General features: G+C 35.5%; 1 protein-coding gene across 2 annotated transcripts in view; it reads right to left on the reverse strand.

Moving 5' to 3' along the window:
* Nucleotides 1–346: 346 nt before the first annotated feature.
* The window catches only part of LOC108972711 (paired box protein Pax-6-like), a 17,556-nt gene continuing 2,595 nt past the window's right edge, over nt 347–15,307 (reverse strand). Inside the window, exons 1-5 of one of the 2 annotated variants that reach the window (XM_018939431.1) lie at nt 13,172–13,220; nt 12,839–13,030; nt 6,465–6,605; nt 5,054–5,622; nt 347–3,238 (exon numbers count right to left, since the gene is read on the reverse strand). In XM_018939431.1, coding sequence (XP_018794976.1) covers nt 2,141–3,238; nt 5,054–5,622; nt 6,465–6,605; nt 12,839–13,030; nt 13,172–13,208 — 2,037 coding nt within the window. In that variant the 5' untranslated portion in view covers nt 13,209–13,220 and the 3' untranslated portion in view covers nt 347–2,140. Of the gene's footprint in view, nt 3,239–5,053; nt 5,623–6,464; nt 6,606–12,838; nt 13,031–13,171; nt 13,221–15,307 lie in introns of those variants that run through there. The other variant, XM_018939428.1, reaches the window with a different exon arrangement.

The raw sequence follows: 15,307 nt of genomic DNA on the forward strand, positions 1-15,307 counted from the left end.
CCCTTCCCGCTTTATTAAATGAAATGCTAATAGTTTTTTTTCATCTTTGATATTTATTAGTAGGACATTGTTATAATTTACCACACTCAACTACCCACTCTTGGGTCAAATATAGTATATATATATATATATATGCATATATATATAAGTAATTGCATGTGCCACAAAACATTTACACACACACTTACACCACTAAAATTAGTATTTATGTACTATATACCATTTCTTATTAGTAAGTAATTAAATATTTATATAAGATTACTATAAAGTAGCTCATGCTTACCAATAATTAATATTTATACAATACATATGTTTATACAAAATTTTAGTTACTTTTAGTTGATTATTGCAATTGTTTTTGTTAGATATAATGTGTTTTTTCTTTTAAATAACTATCGTTTTGAAAATAACAATTCTTGCTTACAACTGCTTCACACTTAGACTGGATTAAAAATATTAAAGTGATTTCATATACATATATGTACATATACAGCGAATTGGTAGTCTTAACTATTGCAGGTTTCAATTGGAAATAATATACATTTATTTAAAATTACAGTTAATTATACTTTTTGGTAGAAGAAGCTAAGTCGAAATAGATTATATTTTTAAAACTTTATTTATAAATATTGAATATATATGTGCATATAATTTTTTCTCCTAGTACTTAAAGTAATTTTGTATATAGGAAATTTGTGTTAATAATGTTTTGTATATATATTTTTTAACATTTAACTAATTTTCAATTGTTACTGGACTGTTTCTGTTTATTTTTAAATTTTATTGGCCATTTAAACGAAATAGTCACACTCGTACATAGAAAGATTTTTTAAACTATCAACAACAACACTGTGCATTTTCAAAGGTAACCCAGTAACGAAAACGAGGTTGGCGAAGCGAATTCTTGAACTCAGACAAAGTACCGCTAATCGCTTGATATAAATAAACCATTTGCTATGTACTTGAATCCATTCCTCTTTACTTCTGGAATCACAGACAGACCATATAATGAATAATTACTAAAAATTAAGTAAAATTTTGGATTTATAGAGGGAGAAAACATAAATCTAACTTTCAGTAAGTACCAAAATACTTGGTTAAGTAAAAATGATCGTTAGGAAAAAACAAATCCTTGTTGCTGATGTTTGAAATAAAAATTCATAATCGAGTGAGCCGTTTGAATCATTTTAAAGTCATACACTTTTAGGAACGTCTAAATAAGCCTAAATTCTCTTAGATGAATCTGTAAAATAAAATATCGAAACGAAACTATTATAAATCTAGTTCTAAGATCACAAATCAAAAATATTAATAATTGAAAATCGACCATGTCATCACTAGTTTTACTCAGTTCACTTCACTTGTTTACAAATAATTTTACTAAAATTATTGATATTTAAATTTTTACGCCAAAAAGAGAATTAGTCTTGACCAGATTGCAAATGATGCACTAAAAAATTGTAGAATTAACATTTAATACCGCATACCGGATAAAAAAATAAAAGTCTCCCAACTTTGGGATTAAAAAATAAAATTTAATTTTTAATCCAAAACTTTTAATTGAAGAATTTGCAGCCATGGTCTCGACCAGTTCAAAAAATATTAGTGTGAGTTCTAAATGGAACTGTTCCAAGATTCAGATTTTCTACTGGGTATTTGAGTAATATTGTTGTTGTTGTTATTTTGTGTTATAACCAACATTAAGTAGCACGCGTACGCTCATTGTATTGTTTAACGATTTCGTTAATTACTTTGGTTTCAAATTGTTTGTTGCAATTTTTGCAAAGCGAACAAGCTCATTGAAATGCAAATCTATGTACATATTTATTTTGGTTCTTTTATCATTTTAGTGTTTTTTCAGAGCAGCGCTTAGCACTAAGCATGCAGCTTGCGTCCGCCAAGTTTCATGTTACGCTCATTATGAGGCGGACAGCGCATGTTTAGCGGGGCCTTACAATAGCCAAAGTAATTCTTACCTTCACTCACCGCCACGCCACTGCTATTATATACAAACATTGGCGGTACCAATGTGTCAATCACAAGCGCAACTCCGAGTCAACTTTGTCAAATTTAGTTGTAATGCAATCCGTGCGCGCAACGCCCTGCTTCACGCGATTAGAATGGAGCGTGTGACGCGCGCTTAGCGATCATGCTTGGTGAGTTGCAGTGGCGCTTTGATGCCAGTCGGCGACATTTCACTCACTTTATTGTTGTTGCTAGCGCTCGTGTTTTCCTTATGTTTGTTGCTGTTGCTGTAGGCATTATTTTGATCTGCGGCACAAGTGCGAGGCGTGCGAAGTACAACTTCCAACTCATCGTCGGAGTCGTCGTGCACGTTGATCTCCTCCTCTGAGTCCTCCGAAGAGTCGTCAACTGTCACTGACTGTTGTTGTTGGTGGTTATGTTGCTGTTGCTGTTGCTGTTGGTGTTGGTGTTGTTGTTTTAGCTCCTCGCCCATGCTTGCGGCATTCGCTGACAATGTCGCCGCCACTGCGTACTGGTGCACCAAATGCGCAAACGCCGCCGCCGAGGGTGAGCCGACCAGCGAACGGAAAGCGCTATGCTCACCGCCCATTGATAATGGCGCTGATGCTGTGGGCGATGTGCTGAGTTGCTGCTGCTGTTGCTGAGATGTCGCCAGCGTTGCCGCCAGCGTTATTGCCAACGGATGTTGTTGGTGTTGCGCGGCCGCCGAGCCTGCACTCTCTGCACTCGGTTCTGCCGCTGGGTGTTGCAATTGATCGCCCACTGCCGCTGCATAATGCGTTTTGGCAACGTACTGTTGTTGATGATGCTGGTGCTGTTGTTGTTGGCTGTAGTGATTCAACAACATTGTGGCCGCGTTTCTGTTCGGGGGATGATGCGAAGCATGGTGCGTCAAATGATGTCCGTGTGCGCGCAATTCCAATTCGCTCCCTGGTGAATTCACCACCGTCGTCGACGATGCTTGACCCCCATGCGTGTAGTGATGGTGGTGGTGGTGCGACTGCAGTTGGTCCGCGCCCGCACATGTAGAGGTGTTGCTGTTGCTGTGACAGCTGGACGTCGGTGAGACGGCCACGCCCATCGTCGCTGGCGGCGCGAGACTGTGACTGAGACTGTTGCTGTTGTTGTTGTTCCTTTCGGGAGACGGCTGTGAATGCGGAATATGTGGATGGCCGGATGGGCTGGAGCGCTGTTTCAACAGATTCATCCGCTGATGGCGGCGCCACTTCGCTCTTCTGTTGGAAAACCAAACCTGAATTGATCAATGCGGAAAGGACGATGTGGTTAGTTCAAAAATAAACGCGACTATAAATGCGAAAGCAACGGATAAGAAAACAAAATTTCAAATGAGCTCTTGGATGTGTGAGTGCAAACAAAAACGGAAGAACGGTTAAAAGTATTCAAGCACGTGGAGAATGAGTGATTTTAGCGCCATCGAGTGAAGATTATGTGGGAGAATGGATATAGATATTAATAGGGATAGATTAATGGATATGGATGAGTGTGGATCGTGGTGAAAGTGTGTAAGGATAAGCCGATTTTATTGTATGAAGGTTTGTGGGAATTTTAAAGAAAGTTTTGATTTCGATTAGGATATATCTGTGCCCAAAAAATAAGGTGACATTTGATTTTAAACTGCGCGCGTCGAAGGATTTGGAGAATTATTTTTTTTTTAGGTTGATAGTACTGTCAGTCAAATTTATGTCAAATTTCATGTCAAAATATTCATTGGTGTTTGAGATACGTGTCGTTTTGTGAGCTGCTAAAGTTGAGTTTTTCGTTTTTTGCGATGTCAAAATTTGTTGAGCAAAGAATTTGAATTAAATTTAGTTTACGGAATCAATTTTGAGCTGCAGATACGTTGAGGATGGTCTTTGGTGATGAGGCTATGTCTAAAAAAAATATTTACAAGTGGTATAGTGAGTTCCAAGTCGACCGTGAACGTGTCGAAGACGAAGAGCGTCCAGGGCGACCATCAACTTCAAGCGACGAAGCTCACGTTCAACAAATCAAAGATTTAGTGTTGAAAAAATCATCGATTAACAATTAGAGACCTTGCTGACGAAGTTGGCATATCGAAAGGCTCAGCCAATACCATTTTGAAGGATGTTTTGGGCCTCAAGCGCGTCAAATCTCGACTGGTACCGAAAACATTGAATTTTTTGGAAAAAAGGCGTCGTGTTGAAGTGTGTGAAACGATGCGTTCCAACCAGCAGGGTGTCATGAAACGCATTATAACTGGCGATGAGACTTGGATCTATGCTTACAACTCCGAAATAACCGATCAATCGAGCGAATATCGTGCCAAAAGAGAGCCGAGATCAAAAAAATCGCGCCAAAGTCTCTCAAAAATCAAGGTCATGTTGACTGTTTTCTTCGATTATCGTGGTGTTGTGCATTATGAATTCCTTCCAACCGGTCAAACAGTGAACAAGGAACATTATATGAACGTTAGGCGTCGTTTGCATAACGCTATCCGCCTAAAAAGGCCAAAATTGTGGAAAGACAATTCTTGGTTTTTGCACCACGATAATGCACCATCCCATACTACCCTCGTAATTCGTGATCATTTCGCCAAAAACTCAACCCATATCGTTCCGCAACCACCATATTCACCTGATCTGGCGCCGCGCGACTTCTTGCTGTTCACCAAGCTCAAAAGACCGCTCCGGGGACACCGTTTTTATACGATAGAGGAGATTCAAGCCGCAGCGAAGACGGAACTGAAAGCCATCCGGAAAGTGACTACAACCAGTGTTTCGAAGATTGGAAAATTCGTTGGCATAAGTGCATTTCATTGGGAGGGGATTACTATGAAGGGGATGAAATTGTTTTGGAAGAATAAATAAAGAATTTTCAAAATAAATACAATGTCACTTTATTTTTTGGGCACATTACTACTATTATACTTATTCATATATAAATATGAATATATATTTAGTATATAAACATGTATATGTAAGGCCGCAGCTATGTAGAAGTTCTAAATAGGGACATACATATATCCTTAAGAAAAAATGTTCGGGCACAATTTTATTGAAAATAATTAAAAAGAACTTATACTCACTTGCACTCGGGCTTCACTTAACGATGTACGGCTCGATAAACGCTCGCGTGTGCTCACACACGGATAATGACTCTTATCGAACTCCTTCTCCAACTCCTCTAACTGTTCTGGACTGAAAGTAGTGCGATTGCGACGAAATTTCGGTTCATCATCATCATCCAAGTAATCCGAGTCCACATGTCGACTATCATCGGGTGACTCCAGGGTGTCCCTACTACCCGAACCAGGTGATATTGGACGATTATTTGTTGTCAACAGACCACCCGTGTTACTGCTAACACACATATTACTATTTAAACCGCCACTGTTACCAGCACCAGACGGTGGTAGCGTTGTAAGCGTTGGACCCGTCGGTTGTGTGGGCCAAAAGTGTGCAGCTGAAGGTGCATTAGCTGCAGCAGCTGCCGCTGCGGCAGAGGGATGCCAAGTAAAGCCGCCATATGGATGCGGTGGATAGAGACTGTAGGCGGCGGTGCGTGCAAATTCACTGGCCACACGCTCGGCGGCTCGATTTCGTAATATACGATTAATGGAAGAAACCGAAGGTGCGGTGGTATTGGTGCACACAGCTGGAAGAAAATATGGGTTTAAATTTTGATTTAAATATTGCTAAAATTGCCAAAAGGCAAACACATACTCTCTTGTATTGACACTCTTTGGATAACTTTGCTTTGATGTAAAAACTTGGTCAAAGGAATAAAGCTCAACCACAGCGAGGAGAAAAGTGGCGAATAGATTATCACAATGATTTCAGGGTTCACTTATATTTCAAAGGGGATTAAGGATCCTTCGGAATAAAGTCCTATTAGTTTTAACCTTAGAGAAAGAGTATTTAACATTATAAACCTATCGCAATATATAGCAACTCAGTATATATATTTATGAGGAAATAACTCTTACACAAAGTTAACTTAGCAAAATCGAACATTACTTTTGCTTAACTTGAGGCTCGATTCAAAAGATAGCCATAGCTTTATAATCATACATGTATGTATGCCTATCACTATTAAAATCACTACCGCAGTAATTTATGAGTCTTTAAACTACTTTGCAACAAAGACGCCTCAACTATATAAAGTCGCTTGTCAAAGTAGAGCCGCAAAAGTGGGCTTAAAGTCATCATTAATCGTGATGGACAATCAATCAAGTAGCGAGCAACGTGCAAACAAACGCCAACCGATTAAAATCGAATAGCTTGGGGTAAGCGGGAAGCACATCTATATTTATATTGGTCATACGTACTATAAACTTGTTGCTTACGCGGCATTTTATAGTCTACTGTATCGTATGCATATCGGTTTTATATAGCATTTAATCAGCGCGATCGTTCTAATTGGTGTTTACGATCTTGCACCCAAATGCGTGGCAAACAATGTGCATATATATAGTTGAATGTGCTTTTTGTACATACCTTCCGAAATCAACCGTTCACGTATTTCCCATGCGAATATTGTTGGATTTTCGCGCTTGTACTGTTCGATCTTCGAGACAACTGTTGGTGTGGCGACTTTTGGTTTAGAGCCTCCAATTAGACCAGGTGGACGCAGTGAACCTACAAGTGGTAAAATAAGAAAGAAAATGAATTATTGCATATCTTATAAATTGCAGCGAAAGTGACGGAAATACACTCTTAAATATACGCAAAAAAAAAGTTATATATATTCTCTAAAAAAAGCAACACCACAATGCCAAAAGCTTTAAGAGGTTTGGTCAGGATAGGACTCTTAAAAATTTTAAGATACTTTTTGTTACCCTAGCATATGCCCAGTGTGTCACACCCAAAAGGAAAATTCGGAAACCCTATAAAGTATATATAAATAATAAATATTAAAAGCTGACGAGAACTAGTACCGCAGTTTTTGGATCTCGATCTAAAACTACCGACCAAAGACAAGATAAATATGTAGATGATTTTTTTATTTAGTCTAGTTTAGGTCTTTTCCTTAACTACAATCCAGACATCCTAAACAGGTTGATAGTATGTGTCAACACTGACCGTTACACGCAACAGCACTCATTTAAAACTCATGTGATGTAGTGGTAATGGGTGAATTCAATTAGAATGCACTGTCAATAAATATTTAATGCCAAAAAGAAGCACTCACAGTAAAGATCAATGCATTGTATATCTTTTGTACCACACACAGTATTATATATGAACGCACTTTAAAGCCATCATCACCAACTGCGAACCCTTTCGTAATGCATTTGAAACATTATCAATCATCTTTCAACAACAACAACAACAACAAATCACACACCTCATTGCCACATTACTACTATTTTTCTTGAGACCATGTCGTCGGATTTGCTCAGCGTATTCGTTACCTGGCTACCGATTTGCTGCTACGATGATCGTTATTAAGCATATAAAAGTTGGTAAATGCTTATATACATATGTATATAAACATATATGTATATATAAATTAGTGTATGGCTATGTATAACATTAAATAGCACTTGTGTGAATATAATAGCTTTATCAACAATTCGCAATCGGCAAGGCGAGTATTTTGTACCTACAAACCGCCAAATAGACAGACAGACGGACAGGCTGCGACGGAAACCGAGCATCAAGCGCTGCCAACTGTTTCTGTGTGTTTGTATAATATACATATGTGTAATTGCACCATTAACTCATCGCATGCAAGAAATAAGCAGCGGTTACGCTGCACTTATTATTGCAATCGCACAAGTTACAGGAAATTTTTTATTCACATATAGACACAAGTAGATATGAATATATAAATATATATGTTCGTATGTGTATCAAAAGTTTAGCAATATGGTATCAATGGTGTTGCAGATCTCAACATCATTCCACCGATATTGCAGTGACAGGTGAAATTTGAAAAGTTATCTTGCTAAGCATCTATATTTAGAACCAGACTAATTTGTCACTGACAGAGGTCCTTTACCAAATAGTATAGCGATAACTTCACACGGTATCACTAGCGATAGACCAATCATCACTCAATCTGACTAAAACAACACAATAACAACACAAATAAACGTAACCAAAACATGACTGCGCTTATGCAAGTACTGTGAGCTTACTTAACTACTTTGGATCACGCAAGGCTTCAAATGTGCATAGTCAATACTCATGATCAATAATCTAAATTCTACTGAAATATATGAAAGAATAAAATATTAAAATATATAAAAGTATGTATATATAGAAAAGTCCTAACATCGACTCGGACCACTATCTTCTTGCAGCCAAGATTCGCACCCGCCTCTGTGCAGCAAAAAATGCACGCCATCAAACACAAGGAAGGTTCGACGTCGAGAAACTGCAATCACAACAGACAGCCGAACGATTTTCTACTCGGCTTGCTCCTGATAAGGAGCATGCATCAGCTTCTTTGCAAAATATAGTCGGACGAAAGCATGCCCAATGATTGGAATTTTATTATTCATCGGCCTCAACACCCGCGCCGCTACTTCTGCTTTCTCCAGACTGGACAAGGAAGCAAAACAAATGGCTCTGGCAGCTCGGGCAAGACGAAATATCTCCTGTCATCAAACAAATAGTCGTCGCACTCGCTACTTGGCTCCCACGTCACTGGTGACAGTCATAACTTTGAAGTCGTAGATAATTTCGTCTATCTTTGAACCAGCGTAAACACCACCAACAATGTCAGCCTGGAAATCCAACGCAGGATAACTCTTGCCAACAGGTGCTACTTCGGACTGAGTAGGCAATTGAGAAGCAAAGTCCTCTCTCGACGAACAAAACCCAAACTCTATAAGTCACTCATAATCATAATCAAGTCCTGCTATAGGCTTGGACGATGACAACAACTGATGAGTCGACGTTGCGAGTTATATGACGACATTGACATAGTTCAGCGAAGTAAAAGACATTGGCTACGCTGGCTAGGTCATGTTGTTCGAATGGACAAAAACACTCCAGCTCTAAAGGTATTCGACGCTTTATCCGCCGGGGGAAGCAGAGGAAGAGGAAGACCTCCACTCCGTTGGAAACCCATGTGGAGAAGGACCTGACTTCGTTTGACATTCCCAGGTGGCACCACGTTGCGTAGAAGAAACGACTAACTCGGCTATAACCGCGTAAGCGGTGTCTACGCCAATTAAGAAGAAGAAGATATATACAAAAGTTTAATTAAATAAGCATCTGCCCGTAGTGCGTATAAGTTATTTGGAATTTTAGCAACACTACCATAGAAGATACTTGACGTAAGCAGATTTGTTCGCAAAAATTGAATATATAAGAACAGATACGAGTATAAATATACCCACTACAATTACAATTTTGACTTAAACTAGTCCAAGTTCAAGCGCTAATATCTTTTAAGCGGTTAGATCTACAAAAGATCGTCATACACTTTGTTTTAATAGCATTCAATTTCCTATAAAATTCACAAAACAAAATATGTTTTCAAGTAGATTTAAGCGAAATATGAATCTTTCTCTCTGATAATAAGAAATAATCATTGGGCGAAAAACATACGAAAGGCACGTGTTCAAAATTTGTATAGTATATTCTCTATGTATGGTGGCAAACCATACATTAAAAATATATATTAACATTTCAATTTTTAGTATCTGAAATACGAGATCCACCAAATCTGACTATTGCAATATGAAAATAAGCTATGTAAGTTCTTCGAAAACTCCGAAATGGCTGAGCTGATTGCAATCAAATTTTTGGACGATTTTCAAGATGGCCCAGGGAATATTTCTGTATAGTTTGTTGGCGATCGAAATTTGTAGTGTGTTCTTAAATGAATTATCGATGCGCTTTCCTCTTTAGGGAATTTCAAACTCTCCATTTTTTTGCTTTCAATAATTAGATCGAAGCAGTTAAACGATAATTGACAAAGAGGGGTCAGGGGACGATATGCAGCATAATTATTTAAGTTTGTTTTTTATTAATAGTTTTCATTTAAGAAATTTAAAATTGGTATAAATATATCAATATTTTTATTTTTACGTGATTGTTATTATTATGCGTAAATAAGCTCTAAGGTATCAGTATTTCTCAATTGAAATTAAGCATTATAATAACAGAATAAAACTCCTCTGTCCATGGAAATATCGGCGAGTTGGCATTTTCAAAGAGTCGAGTTTATATAAAATGGGAGAGAGAACCTTTAAAATCATATACTTATATGAACACACTAAATGGAGTATGCTTAGAACGTATAGAAGTAAAAAATTAGTTCAAATAAATAGCAATTTTATAATGTAATAGTTTTCACCAATATTTAACATGAGGAGGTCGAAAATAGCAGAATTGAGCATTTTCATTGTTAAATGAGAAAAGTGATACTAATTTCAATTTTCAGATTGGCATATTTACAATGCGCAAACGACTATGGATATCATTTACAGATATTATGAAAGATATAAGTATGTATTTGATATCAAAGCACATAAGTAAACATATATGTATGTATATGCATATGTGCAGTTTAATCCTTTTAATGATGAATTCCATTAAATCTGTTGAAATGTATAATAATATCATAATTTGTATTATTACCTAAATATTTAATTAATATAGGTATGATAAGTTATATATTTATGTATGAATTTATTTTCTTTGGGCATTCGAAGTTTTGATAACATCTTATAACCAAGCCGTCTCACAGATTCACATACATATGCATATAATTGCGTGTACATGTAAAAAGATTCTAAAAAACCATATGCATAATGTTCATATTTAGCACATATTTATGTATGTATTTTTGCGTGCATGTAAACAATTTTGAAATAATCATACGGATAATGTTTGTAAATCTGTCTCCACACAACTTTGTATGTATGTAAATATATACACCAGACGACAAAGCGTCACATCTTTATATTGTTGGTAGAAAATCCGAGCTGTGCGGTAAAAATAAACGAACGGCCACCGATTGTCAACGCTTCTCTTGCCGTTTATGTTTATGCGTGAGCTTGCATACATATCGATGCAAATTTTTCGGAGCCGCATAAAAATATTTCAGAATTACAAAATATTTTTTACATTTCTTGACAAATACAGTCAATCCCGGTTATACATATATATGCCACAATCAAAGATCCAGATTTTTGAGGGTTGTTAAAAAATATACAATGGTACATAAGCGACTGCGGATATTTAAACGAGTCGTACTTAAGACAATAATTTCTATGATATATGTCAAACAACAAACCGTGAGATGCAGCAAGATATAATACGGATATAGGCTGTTAAAAGTCATGAGAGAGGGATTTGATTTTCATATAAGCGGAGTACTACTTAGCCGGGATTGAATGTACACATGAATCAGAGGAATATTGAATATAATATTTTCGTTGAAACATTTCTTGACTTGAAAATCGACAAATAAACTATGTTGTCAATTTTATTTCTATATATTTTAATAATCTTTTTTGCGGGGTTGTCACTTTTTCCTTCTCACACATTTCAGAAATATGTTCAATTTATGACTTTTAGCTTTTGAAACCATTGCAAAGAGACGCTTCTAGGCAAGGCATGCTCGTGGAGATGCAATAGCGTCTGCTTTTATGAATGAATATAATATGCTTTTTGCAAGTACGTTTGCGTTCATGAATGAAACTTTTGTTTTTGTGTAATTTACTATAAATTTTGACGTCGGCAATTTGGCTGCCATATTGATTTCTGATGCTATTTCAGACGATTATTGTTTTTATAAACAGTATTTGTAATTTTTGCGGGAGACATATGTATTTACATGCGAAGGCATATATAGTAAGTATAGATGCGTATGAAAGTTTTAAATGATAAAAGGTGTGATTTATATATATTTTTGTTGTAATATATTAAGTTTTTTTTGATATTATGATAATATATAATTTATGTACATACATATGTATATAGCAAATATGTGCAGACATATGAAATTATATTACATTATCAAAGATAAGAAATATTTGAAAAGTAGCTCATTTGCCCATTAACTACAAAAATTGCTTGGAGAATTCCATAAATTAAAAATAATGTTATCAATTTTGCATGAATTCAAAAAAATTCGCATAGATTGCACTGAGGGACAGTCTGTTGGACAGACAGACAATCACTTAGATTTCAACCCGTCTCATCGTCCTTATCATTTATATATGAATATATAAGTAGATATATTATATAAAACTCAATTATTTTTAGGTTAGGTTTAGGTTACGTTAGGTAAGCACCCACATCTTTAAATCACTGTCTCTAATTACACAATAACATTAATAACTCTCTTCGATTCGCCAAGCGTTGAAAACAAGCGAGTCGAACCTATATCAGATGTTCAAACTAGCGGACATCACTTGTCGTGCAACTCCGCGCTGACATGTCCTCTGACGTATACACAATTGTGTTACGATTCTTTCTTTTTTTGTTCCGTGCCAAATATATATGAAAATATTTATAGATGATTGAAAGTTTTAATAACTGCAATTTGCCATTTGAGATTTGCACAATATTAGAACTAATACGAATAATGAAAAACAAAACTTGGTAGAATTGAAAATAGCGATTACACTACTTTATTGAGATATCAGGATACTCTCTAATACAAATTCATCTCGATAACTTTCTTGTTGCTTTTAGTTGTAATTCTTTTGGCAAGGGAGTAAATCACAAATCTCCGAATATATTGTTCAGATCGGACCACTATAGCATATAGCCGTCATTCAAACTGACCAATCCAAATCAAAATAAAAAATTATCATAAAAAATTAAAACTTATTATTTTCAGCCTCAATTTTTTTTGCAATCCAAAACTGTTCTAGTCAAAGCTAATCTTAAATTTTACTCACCCAGTAATTTCGAGACAGCACCCTGCTGCGACAACATATGCTGAGCTATATCGTAACCGCGTAGACCGCCAAATCTCGACAACTCGAGTAAACGCTGTTGGGACATGAGCGCATTCAAAGTGGTAGGCGATGGTGAGCCACCGGCTCCGAAGATTGCAGCACCCGGTATTTGCACAGAGGGTGACAGGCCGACTGAAATGGTAAATTGAATTGTAAAATGAAATATTTGATATTTATTTATTTATTTTTTGTAAACGTACCTATTAAAAACAAAAGTTATCTAAAAAAAAAAAATAATTTATAAATTGGAATTGTTAAGCCGTCTAACTATACCTTTGCTCTTCGGAAGTGCTATTGTGTGCTTATTCATTGACAATGCTAATGTTTACCTACGATTGAACTAATTTCTCAATATGTACCGAGGGCGATGCAGTTCCTCCAACTTTGCACTCCACGTCGAATTCGTAATGGCTATTAAGACTAAAATATTATCGGCGCGCCAATTCGTATCAAACTTTATGCTTAATTACGAGTGACTAATTTGTTTTAACATGACTAACTGTGTTAAATAAATAGCGATAAGTTTGTTTTGCCGTTAAGCAACGCAGCAAAATAATTTGAACAACATAACTAACGAAATGAAGCTTTCACTGCGCGACGAGGCAGTGCGCGGTGTGGCAGGGTACATGAGCCGCCGTTTGTTGCCGTCACAACCGCACGGCACACCGTTGTCGCCTAAGCTAGTTGAAATAAATTAAGACATTTATACAGGTGTGCTACATAAGCAGATCATGATATTTATTACGGTTTAATTGTTTTCCAACACGAGCATTTCAAGCGATTGTGTACACCTAATATATACCGAAATATTTTCGTCTGTTCAATTCAACATTTACAATTATGATCTACGTACATACATATGTACATAGTATGAGCAAATACACGAGCGCACATTGCAAACAGTGCACACAATGCGAACAATAGGCACGTTTTGCCAAACAAATATTGAATTAAATATTTAATTAACAATAACCATGGAAAAACATTTATAAAACATAACAAAAACCGAATAACAGTAACCAAAAAAATTTAAAGCAATATATAAAATGCTAAAAATAAAAATATTGTTTTATAAATATGCTAAAGAAATTTTTCAAAAAGCTATCAGGGCTTCATTTATAGTCCAGCGAATTCTACCGTTTTTCACCCTAACCAAATTTACACACGTACATATATTAAGACTCTGCTCACATATGTATGTAAATCATTCTAATCAGAGTTCATCAACTTTCATACAATTAATGAACATAACTACGCCGTTTATTATCGGCTTAGCCATTGCATAAGGGCATTCTAACGTAATTCTTTCAGTAGAAAAAAGTTGAAAGTTTTTCAAAAATAAGACGAATAGTAAAAAAATAAATATTTTTTCGTGAATATGTTTTTATTGTACTTAACTCGGCAATTATTTGAAAATTTTGCGTTTATCCAATGTTCCCTAAATGTAAATGAAGAATTTCATTTGTACAATCGTAATTATATAATATTTGTTTAAAAAATTGAATGAGAAATGAGACGTAAAATAAGAAAGGAGATAAACAAAAATAAGATTATAAATGAATTTTCAGGAATCCTCATTAAAATTAGTATCATGTAGACTATATTTAGCATAAAAGCTCATAAGCTATATAAAATCATTGATATTGTACTTCCAATGCAACAAAACTGAAAATTAGTATAATTAGGTTATAGTTCTTTAACTATAAAAAATATGATAACATATTGAAAGTCTGAGCAATAAGCATATGAAATGAATTGTCAAGGAAGTTTTAAACTATTTCTTAACATGGTTCGATGTCTTAGTAATTATATTTTTGTTTAAATAAATTAAATTACTCAAGTTCGAATCAAGTTTTACAAGAAACTAATTTATCTCTTAAAGCAATGAAACTTTTCGCTATTTAGAATAGTTCTGAGATTACAATTTTGAAAGAAAGTGCATTTTGGCAACATTCCTAAAAAATTATTCAAAGATAGAACGGAATTATAAAAAATCTTCATTTAAAACATCGAAAAAGTTTAAATTTTCATCACTTTCGTATACGACAAATAATTCATTTAAAATAATTTGAGAACACAAATAAAACATATATATGTATATATAAGTGCTTTATTTATAAATGAAAATTTTATATTTCTCTGTTGAAAAAATATATTTTCCTTACACTTTCTTTAATTTTCAAATATTGTTTGTCAAAAAAGTCTTGCGGTATTTTCGCTAGTTGTCTCAGCGCCAGCGTACTTCTAGTTTTATTCATCGTATCGGGTCCTGCTATACCTTTTTGGAAAGCTCATTTCACGCGCTAACACGTGTTTAATTGATTGTCGTTTCTTTTAAGTCGTTCGTGAGTTATAGCGTCGCAAACATGGAGCAAAATAAAGAGAAAATACGGCATATTTTACAGTACT

The sequence above is a fragment of the Bactrocera latifrons genome, unplaced genomic scaffold (assembly GCF_001853355.1).
Source record: "Bactrocera latifrons isolate USDA-ARS-PBARC rearing strain unplaced genomic scaffold, ASM185335v1 scaffold_42, whole genome shotgun sequence".
Taxonomy (NCBI): Eukaryota; Metazoa; Arthropoda; class Insecta; order Diptera; family Tephritidae; genus Bactrocera; species Bactrocera latifrons.